This window comes from Schistosoma haematobium, chromosome 6 (assembly GCF_000699445.3).
Source record: "Schistosoma haematobium chromosome 6, whole genome shotgun sequence".
NCBI classification, from domain to species: Eukaryota; Metazoa; Platyhelminthes; class Trematoda; order Strigeidida; family Schistosomatidae; genus Schistosoma; species Schistosoma haematobium.
The window spans coordinates 3,685,668-3,711,941 of NC_067201.1; the positions used below are offsets into that span (position 1 = coordinate 3,685,668).

A 26,274-nucleotide genomic window follows, 5' to 3' on the forward strand; every position below is an offset into this window, starting at 1 on the left:
CAGTTTATGATAAGATCATAGGAATAAGTTAAGATGTATCAGTCTGTATTCATAAGACAGACCAGATAGACCTTTTAGCATCTTAGTACCTCGTTGTTGAACTCGTTTCAGCATACCCGCTTCATACTTGAAACAAGGACTCACTGCATGAATCCCATATGTAGTCGCACGAAAGTCGGGTGTAATAACCTAAACATTTCATCACCCAAATACTGGTAAGACCTAAGAATAAACCATAATGCCCTCTATCCTTTTGCAGCAGCAGTCTTACGGTGACTGGTAGTTCTGAGATCACTGCTTAGTATGACTCCTAAATCTTTATAGTTTTCTACTTTAGGTAACACGAATCCACATAATGCGTAGTGATAGGGATCATCATAGTAGCTTAATTGCATCACGACATTCTTTTTAGAATTTACTTTTAGTGACCACCTGTTCATCCATGCCACCAGTGGGCTGAGATAATCCTGTAATACTATTTTATCTGGCATTCTGTTTATGGGTCTCCAAATCCTTATGTCATCGGTAACAAGTAGAACGGATGATTTTGCTGCAGTGTGTAATTCATTGGCGTTAAGTGAAAAGGAAAGAAGACCGAGGATTTCGCCTTAAGGTACTCCACTTTTTACAGGCTTCCACGATGAGAGAGCTCCATTTATCCGTACCGTTTGCCTCCTATCATGGAAAAGTCGAATACCCAGTTTATGACTGTAAAGTGGATTCCAAAACCTAGTTTTAATCTAAGATCAGAATGGGAGACCCTATCGAAGGCTTTAATCAGATCTATGAAAATCACATCACAGGAATATTTCGATCTTTATCCGCAGCCCAATCTTCTTCTGCAATCAGATTTATCAAATATAATAGCCTCTCCTAAAACCACGTTCTCTGGATAAAGGATTGTGTCCTGCCACATATTTTATAACAGCTATCTGAATAGTATTTCCCACTTGTTTAACAACTGCAGTAGTTAAGCTGACGCATCGATAGTTAGTAACTAAATCTCTACTCCCAGCCTTATACACCAGACTACTTATCGAGTCTTTCCAGTCTCTGGGCAGTCTGGACTGCCGCAGAGATATATCAAACAGCATCGCTAAAGGTCCAGCAATTATATCTTACAGCGTTTTCATAATCCTAGGATGAATATTATCAGGAGAATTGGACTTATCAGGTTTGAGATGCTGAAGTAGTCTTAAGACTGCACCTTTCCCAATAACAACAGGGTCCATCAACAAGCCACCACAATCACAATTAGTCGTTGGTCGTTCATTTTAGTGATAGAAAACACTTTGATGAAATATTCCTATAAACCTTCGGTATAATTCATTAACAATACTAAAGGATCTTCTTGAATCAAAGATGTTGGAATTCTCTGAGTTAAACATTTTTTATACGAGAATAACCGTTTCGTGCTATATTTACAATCCCCAACTAATTGTTTTTCATATTATAATCTAGTCCTACTTATTAACGTTTCACAAACATTCCTAATCTTACAATTACTGGATCTCTGCTGTTCGAAGTCAGTAGAGGTGAACAGATTCCAGTGCTTTTTCCTGCGTCTAAGAATTTTCTTGACTTGTTTAGTTATCCATGGTGGATTGTTGTTTGATCAACGTGGTACCAAGTATGGTATGAACGAGGACGTAATATAGACCATGCTTCTTCAACTGATGACCTAGTATCTACTGACGAATCTGTCTTAGCAGCACACTCCTGAATGGTTATGTTAGCTCCCCATACATTTGGGCCAGGCTTAGCCTGATTGTATATCGTGTCACTAGCTCTAAATGGGAGTGAAAAAACAGCTTGATCGCTATTCACTAGCGGTGGAAGAGTATTTTGGTTGGCAACATCCTCAGTCGCATGATTACAAAGTCCAACAGAAAAGAACCTTGGTTTGCATCAAAAGGTGTGGGTTTGGATACATGCTACACTAATGCATACTCCAGTGCTGTTATCAGAAACCTACTAATAAAGGAGTTTATATATCCTATCGTGGTCATCTCAGTCCATCTAATATCAGGTACATTAAAGTCTCCTTATATCAAGCATCTGTTATATGAACTCCATAGCTGAATGTGCTCTTAAATAAAGTCATCAGCTAAGCAGATTGAGCTGAGATAGATGACACCGAGTATAAATGTACAACATCCGATAGTAAGCTCACAGGTAATGACTTCACAAGTTCCACTATCAGAGGATTCGCGAACAAAGGAGCGGATATTTATATTATTTTAAAACAATTAGTCCCTTTGATAAATTTCGATAATGCAATGAGAAGACGTAGTTTATCAGAATTATGTGATATATTTGCGCAATACATTTCGAACAATCTGGTCACACATATACTTGTTAAGAACATTTATATATGAAAGATTAAAAGGTCAACTAGACAGGTTAAGGGTAAGTCATAACAAAGGAAAAATATTAAAGTACACGAAAACAAATGTGATTACCACTCTGGATAGTAAATCAGTACTACCAGGGTAGGTTAAGTGTAAGTACAAATTGTTCTTAAACACATAAAGGGGGTTTCAATTTTCCTATAGCCAAGGCTTCAATAAACCTTAGTATACGTCCTTGAAGGCTTTTGTACAACACAACAAATGCCGATTTGATATCAACCTTATGACCCGTCTCAATCAAATGCTTCGCAATGGATGATGATGTCTGTCTATCCCGTGATCTTATGTCACCATTGGCTATGCATAAAAGGACGTAACCTCCTTTCCTACATCTATTTCTATCTTTTCTCAGGTAGAGGTATCCGAATAATTATGGAGTAATGTCGAAGTCATGGACTAGTCAAGTTTCTGTCACAGCTAAAATGAGTGGCTCTAGTTTGTTCACTAATGCTTCTAGTTCATAGAACTTATTACTTAGACAACGGGCGTTGGCATATAAAACTCCTAGGGAGAACTGCCTATTCACATAGGCCTTTGCAGCATCCGCTTCCAAGACCTGACCATTTGAAAACCCACTAATCGGAGATTTTCCTCACCGTTTTGTCAATGTGTTCCTAGTTCGACTAGTGCCATCTTCCTTTTTTTCCTATCTACAAGAGACATATCAAGTCTTGCTCAGATGTCAGTATTGCTGTGACTACGGGAGCTACTTAACAAACGATCACGTTGCGTCTCCGACCTTAGGATTACCTTAAGAGGTCTATATAGTCAGTGTTTAACACTGTCGTCAGTCCTCTTACTTATTCTTATCAATTTTTTGACCTGGAACCCTTTGGAGTTATCTGGTAAGATGCTACGGATATATTATTTGATGAGATTAAATTCTTTCCAGTCACGCCAGGGTGAAATTCTGTGTTACCATCAGACTTTGTTAGTGTATTTTAAGACTCAGAATGGGAGTTTACCAATGATCTGTATCGTTAAAAGCTTTTTTCTTTTCGATTCTTTTTCTCTGTACTGTCGTCCACTTTTCATCACTCAGGTTAGCCATACCAGAACTATTTGGAACGGTGACAGTTTTATCTGGGTCTGGATGCAGTAGACGCCCAACTTCGAGATCAACAAGCTGGATTCCGTAAGGATCGACCGTGCACAGACCAAATTGCAACACTACGGATCATCGTCGAACAATCAGTTGAGTGGAACTCATCACTATACATCAACTTCATTGATTATGAAAAGGCATTTGACAGTGTGGATAGGAGGACGTTATGGAAACTTCTTCGACACTACGGAGTTCCTGAGAAGATTGTCAATATTATCCGGAACTCATACGACGGACTACAGTGCAAAGTAGTGCATGGAGGACAGCTGACAGATGCATTCCAAGTAAGGACCGGAGTCAGACAAGGCTGTTTACTCCCTCCCTTCCTTTTTTTCTGGTGGTCGACTGGATTATGAAGACCTCAACATCTGAAGGAAAACACGGAATACAATGGACAACTCAGAATCAATTAGACGATTTGGACTTCGCAGATAACCTAGCCCTCCTATCGCGTACACACGAACAGATGCAGATGAAGACAGTCAGTGTAGCAGCAGTCTCTGCATCAGTAGGCCTCAGCATACACAAAGGGAAAACCAAGGTCCTCAAATTCAAAGCGGAGAACAGCAATCCAATCACTCTTGATGGCGAAACTCTGGAAGATGTAGAATCCTTCACATTCCTAGGAAGCATCATCGACGAACAAGGAGGTTCAGATGCAGACGTAAAGGCGAGGATCGGCAAAGCAAGGGTCGCATTCCTACAATTGAAGAACGTATGGAACTCAAAACAACTTTCAACCAATATCAAAGTGAGAATCTTCAATACGAATGTCAAGGCAGTTCTACTGTATGGAGCTGAAACTTGGAGAACTACAACAACCACAATCAAGAAAGTACAAGTATTTATAAATAGCTGTCTACGCAAGATACTCAACATCCATTGGCCGGATACCATAAGCAACAGCTTTCTGTGGGAGAGAACAAACCAACTTCCAGCTGAAGAAGAAATTAGGAAAAGACGATGGAAATGGATAGGACATACATTACGCAAATCGTCAAACTGCATCACGAGACAAGTCCTAACTCGGAATCCTGAAGGGAAGCGAAAAAGAGGAAGGCCAAAGAACACATTGCGTCGGATAATGGAAGCATTTATGAAAACGATGAATTACAACTGGAAGGAGCTGGAAAGGATTGCCCAGGACAGGGTTGGATGGAGAATACTGGTGAGTGGCCTATACGAGGAGTAACAGGCGTAAGTAGGCAAGTAAGTAAGCTTCAATTTCCACTAGATATGCATGACTACCAATGTCAGTATTAAGTGGCGCTTCACTCCTCGTTAGTTTTAACGGGGATTTCACTTTTTCGTCGATCACGGTCAGATGTTTAACGCGTCCCGTAACAGCACGTGTAACACTGACACATTCTTCACTGTCAGTAAACTTGTTACCAGCGCAACCACCATCTTTCTCCCTACAGGCCAAGGCTAATCAGCTAACGCCCTCCTGGATTTAGTAACGTCTTGTTTGTACAGCAAAACATGTAAAGCCAATGCGAGTTAGGCTTCGGGAATCTTTTGTATGCGGTGGGACTTAAACGGTTACACATCTTATGGAAGAACTCTTTGCACTCATTGCACTGCATTTCTCCCTCTATGGGGAATAAACAGTTTGGCTGTCTACATTTATAAGTACTACCAACCATCTGTAATCAGATTAAGAAGGCTTAAAACACAATATGAACACAAATGTCAGAGTCAATTAGAAAAAAGGTACTAAAAGTCACACTTTCGCAGTATTTCAAACCTTAAGCGAAATACCTCAAGTTAAGGTAGATCAAAAGTGCTACTTGATGAAACAAGTACACAAAAACAAGGATAATCACAACAAGTACAAAATCATTACCCTTTTTGGAACGCGCTTGGATTATATTTTCTGGTTGGTGTTCTTCAGCAAGTTAGTCTTCTATGGGATGGGGTCGCCATACCCATGCCAAACCCTCCCCCTTTGTCCAGGCTTGGGACCTGCAGTAATCGCAAAGGGGCTCCAGACAGTCGTCCATTTCTATATCACTCGACTCTATGCAACCCTGAAGTCACTTTTCAAAGTGACCTTTACAAATAATGGAGTCTGCCAAAGAAATTGATGTGGTTTTGTGCTCAGATTTAGTAAGTATGATTTATTTTTTAAAGGTTTGAATGAATAGACATACAATATCTTTGCCCTAAACTGGCGCTTACTACAAGTATTGGCGGCTTTTAAATGGTTTACTGTTGCTTTCCATTTTTACACGCTACATACTCGATAATGATCTGTTGCTCTTGTTTTCTTCCCTACATTTTCAATTTTATGAGGTTTTTACACGATGTTGTCCTTAGTTCATACCATTGTATCCACATAATTTGAGTTTGTTAATCCAGTGCAGCTGGTCGTATTATGACTAGCTATCATTTCTAGAATAACTGTCATATTCAAACTGTCAAATGGTTATTTCTTCAAGATTTTCAGAGTGATTACTCAGAGCATGAGTTGGTACTTGCTAGTTGGTTCATGTCAAAGTTCATGTAAATCTAAATTACAATATAGGTTTGGATGCGTTTACTCATTCCTGGTAAATCTCAAAACTTGTAATGTTCATTTAATTGCTTTGTGCCAACAAGCTAGTTGTTGCAGGCCAGGGATTTTGTCCTGCTCATCCATTTTGGCTTGAAATTAGTTAGCGACATTTGGCTTTTGCAAATATTCTTGGAAAATGCGCAAAATCCAGGAGCCAATCATACTGTGTTTGTATTTTCATTTCCTAGGTGTACTAACAGTTTGGTAAATTCTTTCACCTTTAAACTACTGTTAGGGACATCGTAATTCTCGCTAGTATAATTTCATTTGTCGTATGATTCTTTTTTAACTTCGTCGGAATCTCCATACAATCTCAATAATTGACAAAATATGCTTTGTGAACTTTTAAGGATGAGGCTGAAAATGAAATTAGAACAAGATGATTGTACGACAGCTAATGTTTAGGCCATTTGCCATGATAGACATTAATCTTAGAGGTAGCTTGGAAGCAAAACAATTTTGTGTACGTCCTATTAACCTTTCACTCAAAAGGGCTGTCACTACCAGTTTAAGTGTGTTCTTGTAACCAGTAACAGAAAAAGTATGAGACTGACATTGATCTATAGTTGTCCCACTTGTGAGCGCTGCTTCAATGAATTACTTGAAGTGCTCTGAATGTAGAGATACACTCACATATCTTGACAAGCCCTTAAATGAGCCGAGAAATCCGAACAGTCATTTGTAAGCATAACCAATATCATTCCTGTCTCATGACTACAATGTTGAGGTTAAATGTGTAATGTTCCAGCGATTAGTATACTTGAGGATTAGGGATGAAGTTGTATTTCAGAACTGTCATCCTTTTAGAGTAGTCACCTATTTAACTTGATATGTTAGCTTGCATTTCCGCACCAGGTTTCATTTCGATGACATTTAATGCGGTCTTAAATTGTGAGTCAACTGAATGTATCTGTGAAAACGTGATAAATATGTATAGAAAAGGCTATTAATAAAGGTGGGTAAACCAACAATCGTAGCTATCCAAATAACCACTTTGGACTTATATTTAGGTTAAGACGTTTTGAATTCTAGAATTTTGTACCTAGTTCATTTCTCGTCCATCAAGTTCAGTTACGTGTTTTCTGATCAAATAAATAAGTTTCCGTTTTCACCGCCCATCAAAAATTAGATTTTCTTCCTAAGAAAAATAAGTATAGCATTTGTTTTCGATTTATGGCGAGGTTTGTTATAGTTTTAAATAACAATCAATTTAAGATATTTTCTTTGGGCGTGTAACGTGTGCCCTAAAAATCCGAACGATATATACGATTAGTAACCAAGTGCATTGTTCGACATATACACACTTCATTAACGTTCATTTTGATAGCTTGCATCAAGTCTAGTTCGTGTTTCATACTTAGTTCTACTTGCAGTATGTGTAATAAAGATCAAATTAAGAGTGTGGCATATTACTTGGGAACTTCAGTGGAGCACTTTACTGAATTGTATATATATATATATTCACAGTGGTGTTTATAATGTGATACTTGAAATCTCCATCGGGTTTACGCTTGGACTGGGGGCTTATTGTGATTCTTCTACCACTGTCTTTTTACCAATACTAAGAACTCGCTGTTGCTGATTTTCCCGATCTACTGGTTTGAACCTTTTAGTGAAAATTCTTATTATCTGTTCAAGTAAATAGAACATACATTGCAACTGATGCAAGTTAATTACGTATCGACACATGCACTGGGCTTCAGGCAATAACCAGTAAACGGAGCTGGGTTTCACTTATCTGGTAAGTTAATGGAGTACATAGGCTACTGAGATGCCTCCATTTAAGTTCTCATAGTTAAATACGGTAGTTGGTTCTGATTTATGCTTATTACAACGTTTCACTAGTCACTTGTACTCCGCGTAATCATTGTGAATTGTTTTTGCTATACAGATAATTTCAAGCCGTTAATAAAAGGATGAATACTAGGAAGCGATCTTGTTTTTCTCCACGATATGGCGATATTAAGTGTGTAGAATTAGAACAAAGTCATTCAAGCAATATAGAATCTCTTTCTCCTGTTCCTGTCGTATATTCCCCCGAACCTGAAAATGAACCTCTTCGGCGAAGTCATGATAATGTAAATACTTTAATGAAATCAAGTCCTACTGAATATACTGGTGTTTGTCAGAGTTCTGGGCAGAGAACTCTCAGGCAAAGGACTGCCTCAGGAACGCCCTCCGAATCATCTCACGGGGCTGAAGCTAAATTATCATCTGTCTCCGTTAAACCTCGGGGACTTCTGAACAGAGTGAGTTTTATACATTGGTTTTCTGCTTGGGTATTAATGTTGATCTTGCGGGCAAAATTGCAATTCCACATTAATGTACCAGAGAATAGTTTTCTTATATTTGTATGAGGTTATCATGATTACTTGTACTTCAAGGTCACTAGTTGCGAAAAATACCGTGGTGTTATACCACTTAACGGAAGAGTCATCCTTTGTATTGCCACCTCGTAAGCGATATGACTCATTATCAATGGTGTGACCAGATTCAGTCTAGTTCTAACAACCAATCACTTTCAGTTGCGTTTCTCTATGATCCCCTATTTCTGTGTAATTTTTGTGATTGCTAAAACCAGTGTAGTATAGTTGACAATACAACGCCGAACACGAATTTGTTGTTAAACGAGTTTGCACAGCAGAGGAGTTATTTCACTAAACCATGCTGTTTGATTTTACCATCTCGTCAGTCTTCCGATGTATCTTCTCTGACAGATTTTCAATTTCCTTTCTTTTCCAGAGGCTACGCAGGCCATCCAAGGTGATTCCAATATGTGGTTTATGTTTGGGTACGTCAGAACTGAACAACAAAACTAACTCTGCAGAAGAAATGATTGCCTGTTGGGAATGTGGGCAGTCAGGTATGAACTAGACTTAAATTTTTTATCAATGAAGGGCTCATTGTTTGGATGTTATGACCTCGTGTTAACAACGTGACTACGTGGCCTTAAAAAGTAGGCTATTCTGTTTCATTTCAGTGCTAAGTTCGTCTAAGTAACCGCTGTTATACGTCTAATGATGAGAAGACCAGTTTTTTTACTACTTAGGACAACCTGTGACCTGGTCCAGTAATATATTGATACAGTTTTTCACACGTATTCTTAACATTTAGGGAGAAATAATCAAATAAAGTAATCTACGCCTATATTATTTTGCTATTAGGGTTTTACTTTGTTCATTTGAGTCTGTTTTCTTAATTTGATGCATATTCTTTGTAAAAGGATCTATTCAGTGAAAATTTCGTAGATTAATTATTGCATGCCATTTTTGTGCACATTAGTTTTAGCACCAGGAGGCTAGATTTCAGGAGTTATCATTTCGTATTTATCCATATTTATTTATTTGACTGATTTACATTACCTACTTATTGTTTTTTACATTGTTGCTCAACTTTCATCATTCAAAAAATAAACATCTTCAGGTCATCCAACTTGTCTCAAAATGCCACCAGATTTAGTTAAACGTATTTCATCAATTCGTTGGCTTTGTGTTGACTGTAAGAGATGTTGTTTGTGTCAGTCGAATTCAGAAGATCAAAATGCATCAACTGATAAGGAGGATCCTCAGTCTGATTTATTATTGTGTGATGTTTGTGACCGAGGATTTCATCTTAAATGTGCTGAACCTAATATGCTAGAACCTCCGGAAGGTAAGCTTCTCAAGTAAAAATGTCTGTTATTTTTTCGCTGGAATCTTATTCCATGTACTTATACTAATTGTTGCTCTGGTTGTTAAGAAGGGCATCGGCCTCGTGACTTCCGAAGAATATTGGCTTTCACCATTAAGCGCCATAATTGTTCTAAGACAAGATTTCTCAACTCAGAGGGCAGAGTTTAAATGATTTAATTTGTTTATTCTGGTTAAAATTTTTTAGCAAGGCTATTTTCCGTGGGACAGGGTTGCTGACCCCACGCCCAATCCTCCTTTTTCACCCGGGCTTGAGACTGGTAGTAACTCTAGAAAAGCTACAGGCGAAGTTCAGAATCTTATTATTCGTAGAATATTACATTATATGGTGATATTTATAATGAAGTTGACCGTAATTCTCAAAACAGATTTCAAGGTATTCGTGATTCAGTTGATAAAACCACTTCTCTCCCTACGCATGCATATAATGTAAGTTATTATGAAGTATAATTATGCTGTAACCCGGGCATCAGATAGTTTTCTGCTCTTTAAAGGGTATTGTAGATATTATCTTAGTTATCTATAACAAATAAGCCTCTATTTAGTATTTTTATTTCATAGTTTTATGTCTGTCAAATTATTTCAGGTATGTGGACTTGTCCTATTTGTTCACAATCAAGTACGGAATGTTTGGACATAGATCCAAGACTACGATCCATTCAAGTTTGTGATCAGCTAACTCAACATGAAATAGACTGGATGAAAAAAGCGGCCAATATCAGTGGTGCTTATCTAACGGCACCATTGTCATTTTCTGTCCAACAATCACCAGAACCTATCATTGAACATAATGAAGCATCACAATCATCTCGGCCGAGTTTTTCAATGACGTCAAAATCGGAAGTTAAACAACCTGTCCCATCTGAAAACAGTCAGACTGGTAATATTCCAGCAACTGTATGCAAATCGTCAAAACGTTTAATTCAGAAATCACTGACTGATTGGACTTTAAGCTCTAAATCGAATAGAAAGTCAACTAATTCTATGCAAGCTCCTCTTCAAACGGAAAATACTATAAACCAGTTGCCTACTGAAAATGAAATGACAAAAGATGAAAGTCCTCCTAAACGAGGTAATTTTTTCCAACTTGCATCATTTATTTACTCCTGATTTAAATAATATTTTCTATATCATAGCATTCGGTTATTTGTTGCTCTCCATGAGTTTTGGATTTGTATGTCACAATCAATTACCCTTCTCATAAAGCAGTTTATAGCTATTTCCATGTATTGACAATGAACTTCATTTGATGTTATCTAAATTGTGATCAGAGTTTGACTAATTCAAACATTTTCCCCAAGTAATTCTTAACTGGGTTTGTGTTAACTGATGTAATAACGATTCTCATTTATTCTTTTTAACTGACATATTCTTAACGTAGAAGTAATTCGATATTGATGCTTCTAATAGTAATCACCTGTTGTGTGAGTTATAAATAAAGTGATAGCACCAACCACATGGCGACAAAAACAGTGTGACTATGTTTTGTTAGGATATTTTTAAGTAAACTTAGCACAGGCATTGATAATAAAGTTGGATGGGGTTTGCCAGACTTTATTATTACTACGCTGAGTGAGAGTTATGATTATACCTATTTGCATGAATAGTAGAAGTTACTTTTCGTTAAACATCCACCTACAATTCTTCAATTCCTTGATTCAAGGCACAAGTTTGATCTAGATTGAGAGTTAAATTTCTTTGATAATGAATAACTGTCACAAATCCGTATATCATTGAGTTCATCCATATTTACTAATATTCGATCTACCCGAATCTAGTCATTAACGTACGTTTATTTACTTCACTTTGTTTTGAAAATACTTTATTGTCAAGTATGTGAGTAGTTGTTTCATCTGAAATATCGTTTGTCCGACGATTAGGTGGGATATCATATGGCGAAAAGAACATACATTTATCCTAGATCATACCATGTCATTTTTCTATAGGAGTGAGGGTTGGGCATTTCTTCAGTTGTAAACATTTGTGAACTGAAAATAATATATGCAACAATATGTAATCAAAAATATTCAAAGTAACTTGTAGCATTCAATAAAATTGATCTCTACCTTAGTTCTAGTTGTCACTTAAAGTCCTTAGAATAATGCTTATTATAATTATTATTGTCATTTGGATTTATAACTTTACAGTTTCACGTCTTCGACGTTCCTCTCTATGTGCAAGTTTAGCTTGGCAAGGTCTGCTGCGTTCTTGTGACAGATCAAAACCACTGCAGAATAGATCTATTGAACCACATAGTGTAAAACCTATTGGCGGTGAAGATGATGACGATGATAAAACAGATATTTTAATTGATCAAAGCACTACCTCATCATGTAAAGTGTTTAACAAATTGTCTAAAAATGAAACAAAAGTTAAGAAATACTTCAAGCGTACTGTATCATCTCGAAGCACTGACAATTTTGTTCGCAGTAAAGCTAAGCAAAACAAGATCAGTCTACCTGGGGAATTAAGGTCAATTCATGCTTCTAGGGGTGGAACTTCTACTGGTTTGTTTAATCGTGAAACTCTTCGTGTAGCCTCAGGAAAATTAAATGGAAATCAAGGTAATCTTATGTTTTTTTTCTTACCATTATACTTGTTAGGAATGTTCTGGTTTTGTAAGATTTCCCTATTTTTCTTAATACTTCTTAGATCAGTTTACGCTTTCAGATTTTAATATGATAGAAATATCATGTGGCGAGTCGTAAAAGAAGCGGCAAAAAGTGTGCTGAAATGTTCTTGCCATTCTATGGGATTTAGTAAATCAGTTGAGGGCATTCTTGTTATACCTCTGCGAGTTACCAGTTGAAAAATCACTAACAACTCCATAGTTCTCTCAGACTATGGTTATTGTAAGACTTATAGTTTGTTTATTCCATTAACGAATTAGTTGGTTATGATTTGGTAATGTGACCGGAATTGTAACATAAACATCTTCCCAACGCTTTTTGATTTGAAGAGTGACTTTGCTAGTCAATGTAAGTTTGTTATAGAGAAAATCCGTTTATCTTTTCGACACAATATATTCAAAATCACGTATGAATGACAAATAAATCATTAATATCTCCATTATTTTGTTAGTTTAAAATGTCGCTATTTGCTCATTTTTTTTAGTCAAACGTCATGTGTCTGGTCGATCTGATCAGTTGTCAAATTCATGTAAAATGAATTCCACAAGTAAAACAACGCAGCACTCGCTGAAACATCGTCTGTCGAAATTGACTAATAATAATAGTAATTGTTTGAAACTAAGTAATTCATATAATCACATATCTCAATCTCATCAATTGCGTCGACAAACTATGCCTACTTCTATTAATAATAAATTTAACGTTAATCACTCCAGTAGACGACGACATTTAAGCAAATATAAAAGATCTTATTATTATAGAAATAAACGAAAATCGTTTAAGCGTGAAATCGTTTCAGATGAAGAGGATTATGACGATAGTGTTTATGAAGCAGACGCTGATGATGATGGTGACGACGATGATGATAACAGTTCAAATGAAAATATTACAGAAGGTAAAAAGACAAATGATCTTCTAACTGGCAAAAAGCCTACGACAAAAATAAATCCAGCTGAAGATGGTAACACAGATCTTTTATCTACTTCAAACAACAACGCTGCCTATTTTGATTCAGAAAATGATGAAGCACCAGAGATGAGCACAATATCGGATGAAAATCGTGCGTTATTTCATTCAATTCAAGCTGATGTACAAGCTGTAAGTTTCTTCCACTTGTGTTTTATTCTACTTTCATCATGCAGTTAAATAATTAAAGACAACTGTGTAAATACATATACAGTATATAACTCAGTCTTAAGCTAAACCAATTATAACTTATGATATGCAGTGCGATTTTATGAGTTATGAACTCCTTATAAATTATAGGGCTAATGTTCCATCACGTTATCCTCTGAATCCTCATTGTAGGTCAAAGAGTATTAGATCGATATTTTGGTTTGTTTTGTTAACCCTTGTCCAAAAACTTCATGCCATTTACCTAAATTGAACTTGGTCATTTCAATTAAGTGATTATTTTATCTACCGAAGGTCGACTAGGTTTATAATTTTAGTCAACTCATGATATGACGTAATTCATGTACCTTAGTTTCTAAGGGAAGTTCTTTATTCAGATAGATTAGAAATCGACAAACTTAATAATGTAGACGGCTGAATATAAATTAGTTAGCCGTTAAGCAATAAAATTGGTTACTGAAATCCTACTTTATTCAGTGAGAAAAATATTTAGAGGTAATCACATCCAAAATCATATGTTAGGGGATCGTTAAGTATTTTGTGTATTAGAATAGAGCACAACTACAGCACGGAGAATATGGAACCACAAACTCTATCCGTTATATATGTACAGAGTGTTCAAATAGATATTGACTTTTTTTGAAATGATGAAGGTTTATAGCTCGAATAGATGCTTTTAATGATGTGTTTATTGTCGGTCAGTCAGTCAGCTACAACGTAGGACCAGGCACATATATGCATCGGTCCAAGTTGCCATACCTCATTAACACAACGAGATGGACACCGGATTCATATAAGTGGTTAATTCAGAGGTGGTAATATATAAAAGAAAGATTGCAATAAGGATATAGTACAGGAAGAAAGAATTAGTTCGTAGAAAGAAAGATATGAAGCGATTTTAATCTCTTAGTTTAAGGGAAGACAGAGAGTGTATACACCGAGCTAGATAGGTTTAATTGCAACTTTATTGTCATTCTGGAGAAAATTATCAGTGCCTACTTTGTGTAGAACAAGTACATGAAGTCGACTTTGCTAATGTGCAGACTGTCAATAAAAGCTCTGTAGTTGAACTATTTAACCCAAAGAATAAAATATCACTAAAACAAATCAATTTAATTATATTTGTTCTTTAATTGCAATTAAATAGAAGATGCTTTCCACACTTATTCTATAAGATAAATTAAACATTTACATGTTTCGATTAGACATTATTTTATCTTAATTTTAATAAGAATGAAGTATAATAGATTCATTTTTGTATTGATTGTTTGAGTTTTCCCATTGATGTTTTGGATTGAAATTGATCAATCTTTTATTCGTATATGTGTATCCTGTGCGGATTGTCTCGATATCTCCTTAAGTCAAAAGCATTATAAACAGAGATGTATGGTGGTTAGCAGTGGAATCCAGTACGCGCATTTCATCCTGTTTGGGACTTCATCCCATTTCACAAACTAGTGGCTATCTGGATTCAGTAGCTAAGTAGATAGTGTGGTAGCATTTGAAGCGAACGGTACGGTGTTCGAGTCCCGAAGTGAATATCAACTCTGGAATTCAGGTACATCCAGCTGACGAGTCCCAAATAAGACGAGACATGCGTTCTGGATTCCACTATTCAAACATGAACGTCCTATAGGAAATAGTACTTCTTTTTTTTGTTTGAAACTTTATACAAATGTAATATCAACGACTCAACTGTGATTTAATTTAAATAATCGTTAATTTAACTGTATAGATTTCATAATAGAGTATTTTGTGGACTTTCGTTTCAAGATCATCACTCTCTTATTTTCCTTAATAATTTCAGTTTAAAAGTTAGTTCTTGATTTACACTGTACAATTGGATAAATCATTCTTCTTAGTTTTTCAGCTCTAAATCATATTAGTTTTTAAATAAATAAAACTGTAAGATATCATTATACTAAGCGTTTTTAAGCTCATTAATTCTTTACAGTTGCACTTAAAAGTAATGGGTATGGTTAAATGTTTACTGAATATTCATTAAATAAATAATAACGGCACATCAAGTTTATTACATTGATTTTGTAAGTTATCGAAACTGTGATAACTGCTACTATGTGTTGTGCAGTGGATATAATAAAATAAACTGACTTTGGTTAGAGTAAACCATGTCTGTCTGACACTAGCGTGAAATTCAAGTATCCATAATGATGATGATGGCATTTTCTGCCATTCTATATTGTTGAGGGTGGAGAGAGTCAGCTCTCCATCTCGAAATGTTCTCATATGGCCACGTTCATACAACCACTGCCAAGGACGTCCTACTCACTGCTTTCTGGCGGCAGAGGCGTTGTTTACGAAATTGAGGGAACGAAAAGCGAATGTCCGACGCTTTAACCGAGCTTGTGGGTATGGGGGATTCACCCATGGGAATTAGGAAACCCTAATTCCAAACCAATGGTACACACGGGCTCTAGTATTCTGAAGGAACAAATGGAGTATGAACCTATTGTTGGGCACCGACTACCGTAGGACTGCATCTCCTTACGTTGTTCCACTGCCTTGTGGATCAGACCTTTAGGTCGAAGGCTCGGGGTATGGCCTCCCAAGAAAACCATCTGCTTCGGTTTGGGCACCCGAGCAGTACCACAGCCCTCACACAAATCAAATGAGATTTGTGTGGCACATATGTATTTGGTGCCTCCTTGTGCCAATATTTGTGTTCAAATAATAATAATAATAATAATAATAATAATAATAATAATAATAATAATAATAATAATAATAATATTGTTTATTGACTTTGATTAGAAAATATCAATGAAAACTATCCTCTTATATTCACATTGTCATACATTTTCATAGTTATTGGAACACTGTAAATATCAGAAAAGTTGTAACTTTTGGAATTATTTTGCCAAGAATTGTTATTGTATGGTTATTAAATAACTTCATTATATTTTCGTATCCATCAACTACTGTTAAACGTCTTACTACTACCTAATTATTGTTAATTATTCACTCCTTACTCTCTTCTCCATCACTTATGTCTTGGTTGTGCATAAACTATAGTTTCCTAGTTATTTTGTGTTGTGGTCTGGTAATTCATGTCTATAAACCCATAAGTGCTTAAAATATCTGAAGAGATTATATGCTAGCTGTGTTCCTACTTTGTGTTAAATACTAGGTTAGGGGAAACCGTACGTCCTGGGCCCAATCGATGTTATGGATTATATCATTCACTGCTCAAGGTTAATTGTTATAGATGAGAGTGTATCATTGGTCTAAAGGCGAAAAGCATACTCGGATTCGCTTTAGTGGAATCGTATCGAGTGAGTGCTTCAATTAAAGAACGTATACTATGACTCAAGGACTTAACAATATTCGTAAAATATGTTGTAGGGTCACATTCAGAGTAATCTATAAAGTTATGTTTACTCATTTTCCTTATTTACTTTGTTTAATTCTCTTAAAGTTAGTTGGTTTCACAGCAGAAAAACACCTAGAAAAAAACATAAAAATTGAGTGCATTATTTTAATTTAGTGAAAATGGAAAAAAGTTTAATGTTTCACTTATATCAGATTATATTACGAGTGACTCAGTGCAATGGCTTTAACTGTTTGCAGTTTTCAACTCCTTCACATTTCTTTCAATCTAAGTGATAAAATAGTTTCGATAAACTACATTGCCCAAATGAAAAGCTAAAGATACGAACTTAACTATTTGTACTTGATAAAATGAACTACAATTCCTTTAAAATCTGCATTTATTCATTCCAAAGTTGACCGTATTTATCATTTGATATGATTATCGAAATCCAAAGTATACATTGATGAAATTGCATTTAAGCATTCTTGTAAACGGTTAGGAATCGGGTAACACGTATCTAATTTATTTTTTCGAAAAAAAACGAAGACTGAGTGTATAACTATTTCTGGAGCTGCTAACAGGTGTGTCGACTAGCAGAAGCGTATGTTTTAATGTTAAGTGGTTGAAGGAGGATCGGTGAAGTTTCGTGCTCGTTGGTGTTTGTTAGTCAGGCGTATCTGTGCTATTGAAGGACATAATGATTTTCACGAGATTAAGACTGACACCGTTTAGTGTTATTTATTTGAGTCCTGGCCCCAATTAGTGTTATGGTTTATATCATTCACTACTCAAGGTTAATTGTTAGTGATCAGAGTGTATCATTGGTCATTTTTTGATGTTGCATTACCCGATTCCATATTGATTGAAATGACCACTGAACCACAAGTCGGTAATCTACTTAGTAGATTCTTTTAGACGGTCTGTATTTTTTATCACTCTAGGCTTTTCTTTGTCAACACAACTTAACGTGTTTTTATAAATGGATGTTTTTAATTGTAGTAAGTAAATATTACTGTTTTTACCACTGATCAATAAATACTCCATTCTTGTTCCCTATTTGATATGAAAAACTAGTATTCTATTGTTAATTGTATATATTATATGTAATATACGGTTAGCTAAATAAAATATTCTGTTAGTGGGGTCGTTTTCATAGGTAGAGGAGGTATCATTATTTCTTTTTCAATATATAGGAAAGAGAAAAACCAAGATTCACTCGCGACTTCGTATCCTCTCCTTACTTCCTCTCTTCTCTCTCTCTCTCTCTCTCTGTTCTTCCTCATTTTTTCTCGTAGTATGTTTCTTGTGAGGAATCAGATAGTAGGAAAGATTGATTTTTTTTCTTTTAATAATTAAGTTTCTTATTTATGTTCATGTGTATATGCAAAATATCTTGTTCTTTTGTATTAGCATTGATGCTTTTTATCAAAAATATGTAGTTACATATAAATTCATTTGTATCTATCCTATTTTGTTTTCTCCGTTCTCTTTCTATCATAAATATATATACACGCACATACACATAGTGTTACTTTTCTTCGGCCCTGTTAAAATAAATGATATGGTTATATATCGCTAGCGAATTATCATAATAAAGTTCATTCTGTTTGTTTTTCATTTATTCTTAAAAGAAAGCTTGATGTTTGGTTGGTTAATCAGTTCTCCGTTTGCTACTAATCGGTCAATACACACACACACACACACCAGCGGATATACATAAGTCAAGTGTGTGTGTGTGTGAAGCTAGTATCTATTTGTTGAATAAGACAGCTAATTACTAACCCGTTAATTAATTTAATTGGTGATTTTCCTTCACTTGAACAAGTATTAATACAATTCATATGGAATCGGGTGACAATTTTTTAAATCGAAATCGCTCATTAATTTCAATATGTTCTTATAATGACATTATGCTTCCACGGTGTGGACAATAGTGAAGTGGCAACTACCTCTACACCTGTAACCAGGACCCATGGCCGATGGGAGATACAATTAAAATAAAGAAGTAAACAATGACAAGTTTAAGGTCAACAAGAACCAATCAACATTGAGGTCGCATGTGGAGAAATTCGAACACTTCATTTCTACTTGAAGTTTGTACTGATGATGTCGTTCAGAAGAACGATGAAAGCTCCACGACCAAATCATCTAGCTCAGAGAACAAAACTCCATAAAAAACTCATGACCACCTTATTCACAACAATCTCTGCATTGACACTAATGAGACACTCAATTATTGATTCAGAAACCATTTGTATTTGTGATTTTTCTTTTTCTCTATTGTCTTGTATGGTCAACCAGATCATTGGAATAATTCTACGGTATTAATGGCATCTTGGATATCGATGAAGAAAAAATAACTTGATCATAAAATGATTCGACTGAAAATCTTTTTATTAAAATTAGAAGAGATAATTCTTAAAGCTATTGGTCTTGTTAGTAGATTTAAGATATATCGAGAATATCAAAGGTTGCTGTGTTTGCCTCTATCCTTGTAGTTTTGTTTTCGGTCCCAATAAAAGTCTTTTGCACATGTATTACTAAGGTAGGAATAAATCTCTCAAAGTAGACTAATTTTCATTGTTGACGTAACAAATATAGGTGTCGCATCGGTTTTTTGTTTTTTCACATGATCACGGTCATTTATCACGATCATTTAAACAAATAGCTTTTGATATTAATTGGCAACTAGGAATCACTGGACAGTTATTTCATTCTGGTTTATGACTCTCCAGCAGTGCGCATCTAATGCCGAATGAATAACCGAACCGAAAACCTTCAGGTTTCGTTTTGAACGCTTGGAATTTCGATCACTGAGTTAGCAACCAGTGGTTTATGTGTTTAACTTCAGTCAACTCACGATATCGCACAACCATTATCCATTTCCATATTAGTGGTGGTATTTATCTCATGCTCAACATGGTTGAACTGCATTGGCTATAACTCGTGCCTTTTATTTCTCTGTTTTCGGCTATTCGTATTATTTTCGGTTTAAATATTCGGTTATCGATTTTCAAATCGTTGTGACCAACCGAGTTTATTGACGCTTAATCTCAGTTTCTATACGGTAGTGATTGTATCTTCTCATAGAAGTGTGATTATTCAGGGGACTCACATCTGACTGCCTTCCCTTCTGAGTCAGTAACTTGAGTTTAGTCATAAACTGTATTTTTAAAGTTAATTGACACAGTCGTTCAATAATAACTTTGTTATTAGTACAGTCCTGGCACATTAATTTATACTGTTCGATTCCTCATTTGTCTGACTGGATTGTCAAGGTGTATGAAAGTGCTTCACTATCAACGCTGTTAAGTTGAATATCTATTCCTTATCCTTTTACAATTTCTGTCTAATTTTCATTCCTCTTGTGCGTATTTTTCGGGTTGTTCGGTCTTTAAAACAATACCAATGACATTATCTTTGAACTGGTATATTCTACTTTTTCTTCGTATATCCCTATACTTCTCTCGAAAGTCAGTTGAATTTCAGTAAAAATTAACTATTTTGTTTATTTATAAATTTAATTATTGACATTATTATTACTTGTGTATAAAATAGTATTATATCTTGTATTCTATTTACATATTAATTGTCTATAACTAATTGGGTTTATTAATAATTAGGTTTCAAATTAATTACTAACTTCATTAAGGGACCATTTGATGTAAATATTAGAGAATAAATGAAGATGCTTAGATCATTTCGATTTAATTGTCTAAGTTTACTACACAGTAGGAGTTGTTTCGACTTTCTATTTAAATTGTTCGCATAGTATTTTTTTTTTTTTGATGCTACTTTGGTTTTCTCGATTTACTACTTCATTATTATTGTGATGGACAGATCATCAACATATACTCTAGCACAGATGCGCATTTGTCCAAGTTGCTGTACCTGCATAAGCACGATCAGATGAAATAAAGAAAAGAATGGCAAGATGGATCGGATTAGTATGGTGATAATAATAATGAGAAAGATCAAAATGCTGAGGATATAGTTTAGAAACACAGAATGGTGAGGCATTTAGAAAGGAATAGTGTACTTCAAGATCAAGATCGAGAGGAAGATAGCGAGTAAATGCGTTTATACTATTACGAGGGATTGCGGTCCATATCACTCTAAGTCTTCAACTATTGATTGTGGTTATCTCTAGAATCCCAACCAGATAGTCTGCATCTACCAACATGGTTCATACCAACTGTTCGTGACTTGATGGACTGGCACCACATTTTAGTTTAGCCACCACTAGCTTTCTTTCAACTTACTCCCATACTAGCAAATATCGTACGCTGATGTAGGGGGTGATTGACCATATATAGCACACATCCTGACCACTTCAGTCGATGATGGTTTACAATCTCACCAACTCCTTTGCGCTTAATCAATAAATCAGAAACAAAATCAACAAAAAAAGTAAAGAATTAAGTCGAGAAGGGAAAAAATATATACATAGATTCCAGGGAATGTAAATAGACAGCACTGAAATATTGAAAAGTTAAACAGAAATTCAACTTCTCACCACTATTAGATACTTTTATGGTAAATTTATTAGAAATATGTTGACTAAATTTTTAAAACGGTCCAAGATCCCATGGTTATTATTTTCACATTTTATCAGATATGAGTTTCAAAATTCAGTTATTATTATTATCATTGTTCCTCATAACACCTTAAATAATCACTGAGAGAATTATGTTTTATTCTTTTTTCAACAGTGTCTTCCACAACCTCTTGAATCCAGCTTATCTCTTCCACCTGCAAATAATCCTAAAGTTTTAGCTGCTATGGATAACTCATCCTTGAATCTATCGTCGAATCAGTTGGTGATGACGCCCAGCGATTCTAACGAGAATGATGCTCATCATCAACGACAACAACTTGAAAAACTAGAAGATACTCGTTACCCGCCTCAAATACAACTTGGTCGTTATGTTATAACTACTTGGTATTCAGCTCCTTATCCTTCGGAATATGCTAGGTTAGTTAAGAAAGCCTATTTTTGAAGTACTTTGGAATGTAATACAACAATGTTGAAATTTAAATCAAAGGGATTGCATTGGTATTTTGTGTAATGGGAAGAAGAGTAGCTATCCGTAAAGTATGTCGAATAAGAGCGCCTACATATTATGTAGTAAAGAGGATACAACATATCGGTGCAGTGTTACGATACCGTTTTAAACGTAGCTTTTGATATGAAAAGGCTACAGTTCACTAATTATTGTTTTCTTTTAAATGTCTTCCAACTGGTAACATTAAGTGAACAGGATTGATGCGAAGTTCACGACTGTATGTTAGATCGCATAATGCGTCTATAAGATCATGGAAGTGATTGTATGTAGATATTTTCAAATGTGTTTTCAACGCCCCTGACTATTTCATTCTTTCATAATGAAATTTAAATGAGTTCATTATACCGTAAAACAATCTTTTGCGAGTAAATGAATGAAATGGAGTCTAGTGTTTGACTGTTGTTATATATATATATATGCGTGTATAAGTAAAATAATGTATTTCAACTTATTGATTTCATATTGTTTTTGTCATTTCAGTTCATTTTTTTGTAGTAGTAGTAGTAGTAGTAGTAGTAGTAGTAGTAGTAGTAGTATTAGGACACATGATTTTATTTTGGTCATTTTGACCTTACTTTGGGATAGATAGGTAGTTAGCTAGTTAAGTGTATTGAACTTTTAATCGACCTGTATTTATATATATGTATAGAGTTTTCGGATAATATAACTGAAATGAATTATGTTAGAGTTAGCAAAATTAATCAAAATGCTTTTATACTAAAATTTGGACACAATGATCTTAATTTTTGTGTATATTTTAATGTTGTTTATTACTTATTATGTATAATAGGTTATTTTGAGAATTTTCTAAGATTTAGTTGAACACATAAACGTTGTTTGGTACAAGGGAGCACCAAATACATATGCACCACACATTAACAATCAACCCAGTATTCGTTATCATTGCTTTGTATGAGGGCTGTGATAATACCCGGGTGCCCAAACTGGGGTTTTGAGATAGATTTCCTAAAGTTCCAATTAGAAACCATGACAGCCAAATAGTACACATCGTGATACATTTTGTTGGATAAAGTTAAAGTGTGAATCATTGTCAGTGGCCTGAATTTATCGATACATGAAAGTTCTTTAGAAAAATAAATTGAATTAACTAATTCATCAGATATTTGGGTATGAGCCACACTAAATGTATGGGCTAATAGTACCTAGTTGTCCACATTGAAGTAGTGTTCAAACTAAGGACTTATTGATTGAAAGTAGAACACCTTAACCACTAAGCAAACGCTCTCTAAGTTCTTGGTTCTAATCGAATCCATAGTTGTAGGTTTGGAGTGTTGAGTTTTTCCAGGATAGGTCAGGGTTTAGAGAGTTTGCTAGTCCTCTCTTTGATTTTCAACGGTTTTCCTTTTAGCTTTATTGGTCAGTGAAAATTATCTTCGAATGTCCACTACTTTGGGAATAGAAAATAACGACTTTCAATATCTGTTCCTTTTAATTACTCGAAAGCACCATAAAGTTTGTTTGCATGTTTCATACACTGCTAGATTTTACACGTCCTACTTATACTCTCATATCCTTTATTTGCTCAGAATAATCCTTATTTGAATGTCAATTTACTATGTCAGTTATTCAATCTTTACGGTACTTTATTTTTTTAATTCCTAATTTTCGTTGTCTGCTTCGAATTTGTTGACCGAGCAAATCAGTTGCTTTTACTGAGATGTAATATAATAAATGTGACAACTATTGAAACTATGAACATGAAGATCAGTCAGTCATAAGCATCCGAGTATCAGACTCATGGATATCGTTTCAAGTTGTCACTTTATATCAGCAATGTGAGGTGAAATTATCAAGATATACGCCAAAGTCACAGAAGTAGTGTTAGTATCATTTTTTAGTAGAGAAGATTAAGCAAAATAATGTAATTTGAGAAAAAAGGGTGGATTTTAATTTTAAGACAGAGAATGAATGCATCTACACCATTGCACTCAACTTCCAGCTATATCGTCCAACGTCTCCAGTCATTAGTCACGACAGTCACACCGGCCCTAACGTGATAGTCTGCACCTACCAACATTGTTCAGTCTAGCCGTTAACGACTTCATGGACTTGATGCTAGGAACAACACCTAGGCAGAACTATTCATCTGTAACAGTAGACTGATGTTAAAGTATTATTTATGGTATTTATGGTATTAATATATACAAATACCCTTAGTTGATAACATTGTTGCTTTGTATTGTGAGATGTCTGGGTTTTAAAATAATGATTACAATCCAATAAATCATCTTTAACATACTCTCTTGCATGGATTGAAAGTTTTCAGCTCCTTTCTTCCATATATAAGTTGTCGGAAGAGTTTTCTCTTCTAATGCCATACTACAGTTAACGATGTTGTCCACTATTTAGTTTTAGATGTGTTTTTTTCTTAACTTTTGTTAATTCACGTAAATATAAAAAGTCATAGATTGTATACTTGTGTTTACGAATGTATCATTCGTTTTTAGCATTTAAAATTTACATAAATATGTTATTTGTTTTGTCTTGTTTCCATTAGGCTTACGTTGTTGTATATATGTGAATTTTGTTTGAAGTATATCAAGACTCGCAATGTCTACTTAAGGCATATTGTAAGTTTTATCCTTGGGCCTTTTTAATTGCTTCATCTTTTTTTCTGGAGCTCTAAAGTTTGTGTCCAGTTGTTCAAAATCTTGGTACGGAGGGTGTGATTTATCTGGCGGTTTTTTAATCGCTAATGATTATTCGGCCTATAGACTTCTGACAGTCCTAGCTTTCATGATTTGGAAAAAGTGAATGATTCGTTTTCGAGCTTATATTAATGAAATTAACTTATCCAAAAAGTATTTGAGTATAAGTCGCACCCTAAGTGTGGCTAATAATGTGGTGTATGCTACTTATGTCTGCCGACATAAGTAGTATCTAACACCAATCAGAAGCGGAATGCATGGCAGCAGACGGCTAATAAGATCGAAATGAAGAAAACAGAGAGGAACTGTGAGTTAGAAAAATCATACAGAATGCGAAGGACAATTGATGGGCGATTTGCAAAGGAAACATTTGATTTATGGTTCTTATTCCGTAACTTTGTATTAAATAATAAATTGGTTGTCCCCCATAATTTCTCGTTCACTAAAGTGATATTATCTGATTATTCAAACCGAAATAGGTTGAACAGTATTCAAACCAGCAACCTGGGGAAATCAGGATAATCTTAGAGTTGAATGTGATTTCGTGATTATTTATTTATTTAAACATAAATATTGGTACAAGGAAGCACCAGATACTTGTGCGCTACACATGCCATTCGGTTTCTGTGAGATCTGGAATACTTCCCGGGCGCTCAAACCGAGGCAGGTGATTTTTTTAGGACACTCCTTGAGAACTTGACGTAGAGGACGTTCCACATGGAAGTGGAGCAACATAATGAGATGCAGTCCCATGGTAGCCGGTGACCAACGACTGGTTCATACTCCATTTGTTCCTTCAGGATACTAGAGCCCATGTGCACTATTGGTTTGGAATCAAAATTTCCAAACTCCCTTAGGTAAATACTCCATATCCACCAACCTGGTGGATCAGATTCTGTAAACTTCACTTACCTACTGAAGTTTCACTGCTTGATATTGATGCATCATTTAACTCGGCTGATCGAATAATCTTAATAAAGTTTCACTAAAAGGCATACCAAAGAAGTACATAAATCTTGTGAAAAGTCTTTATTTCAAACACTACTGATCGAGTTACACCACAAGTTTCAAACAATAACCAGTGAAAAATATTGTAACAGCTTTACAAATTTAATAACTTACCTTAACTGATATGAATGCAAGTGTTTATCGAAAATCTTGCATTTTCCAATCAATGTTTTTTTTGTGTGGTTTTTGATAAGTCTTGCGAAATGAATGCTATATCCGTTTCCTAAGCTATTCTGTAACCCCCAAGCTAGAACTATACAGCGACCTGAACACAAGAGAGAAGACGCAAGGTATGCGAGAAATACTTTACTCCAAGGTTCGTTTTTTGTACAGAAAACACGGGTATTTATAGATGTTAACATTTGTTAAATCAACATCATATTTTAGCCAATCCGCTAAAAGACATATTATGCTACTGACCAATAGTAGCATACCACGTTTACATTCTAGAAAGCTCCATCATGCTCTTTTTGATGGAGTTTTGTTCTCAGAGAACAAAACTTCATCAAAATCATCCACCTGAGCTACAAATCTTCTCCACCATCCATCACGCTCTGATTGGCTAGGACTTTACGGCTCCTCTAGGGCCTCTGGAGGCTCCATTGCAGTTCTCGGAAAGCCGACTCAACAGTTTTTTCCCCTCTTTTTGTATCATTTTATTCAGTTATCATTTA

The 26,274-nt window shown here is 35.3% G+C and overlaps 1 protein-coding gene across 1 annotated transcript in view; it reads left to right on the forward strand.

Annotated features, from left to right (window-relative positions):
• Positions 1–7,989: 7,989 nt before the first annotated feature.
• Positions 7,990–26,274, forward strand: part of MS3_00008343 (uncharacterized protein) — a gene marked incomplete at both ends in the record, with an annotated part of 36,897 nt that continues 18,612 nt past the window's right edge. The window contains 8 exons of the mRNA XM_035732358.2: positions 7,990–8,322; positions 8,816–8,936; positions 9,497–9,724; positions 10,349–10,834; positions 11,910–12,326; positions 12,877–13,490; positions 21,570–21,832; positions 24,442–24,514. Coding sequence (XP_035587566.1) covers positions 7,990–8,322; positions 8,816–8,936; positions 9,497–9,724; positions 10,349–10,834; positions 11,910–12,326; positions 12,877–13,490; positions 21,570–21,832; positions 24,442–24,514 — 2,535 coding nt within the window. The remainder of the gene's footprint in view (positions 8,323–8,815; positions 8,937–9,496; positions 9,725–10,348; positions 10,835–11,909; positions 12,327–12,876; positions 13,491–21,569; positions 21,833–24,441; positions 24,515–26,274) is intronic.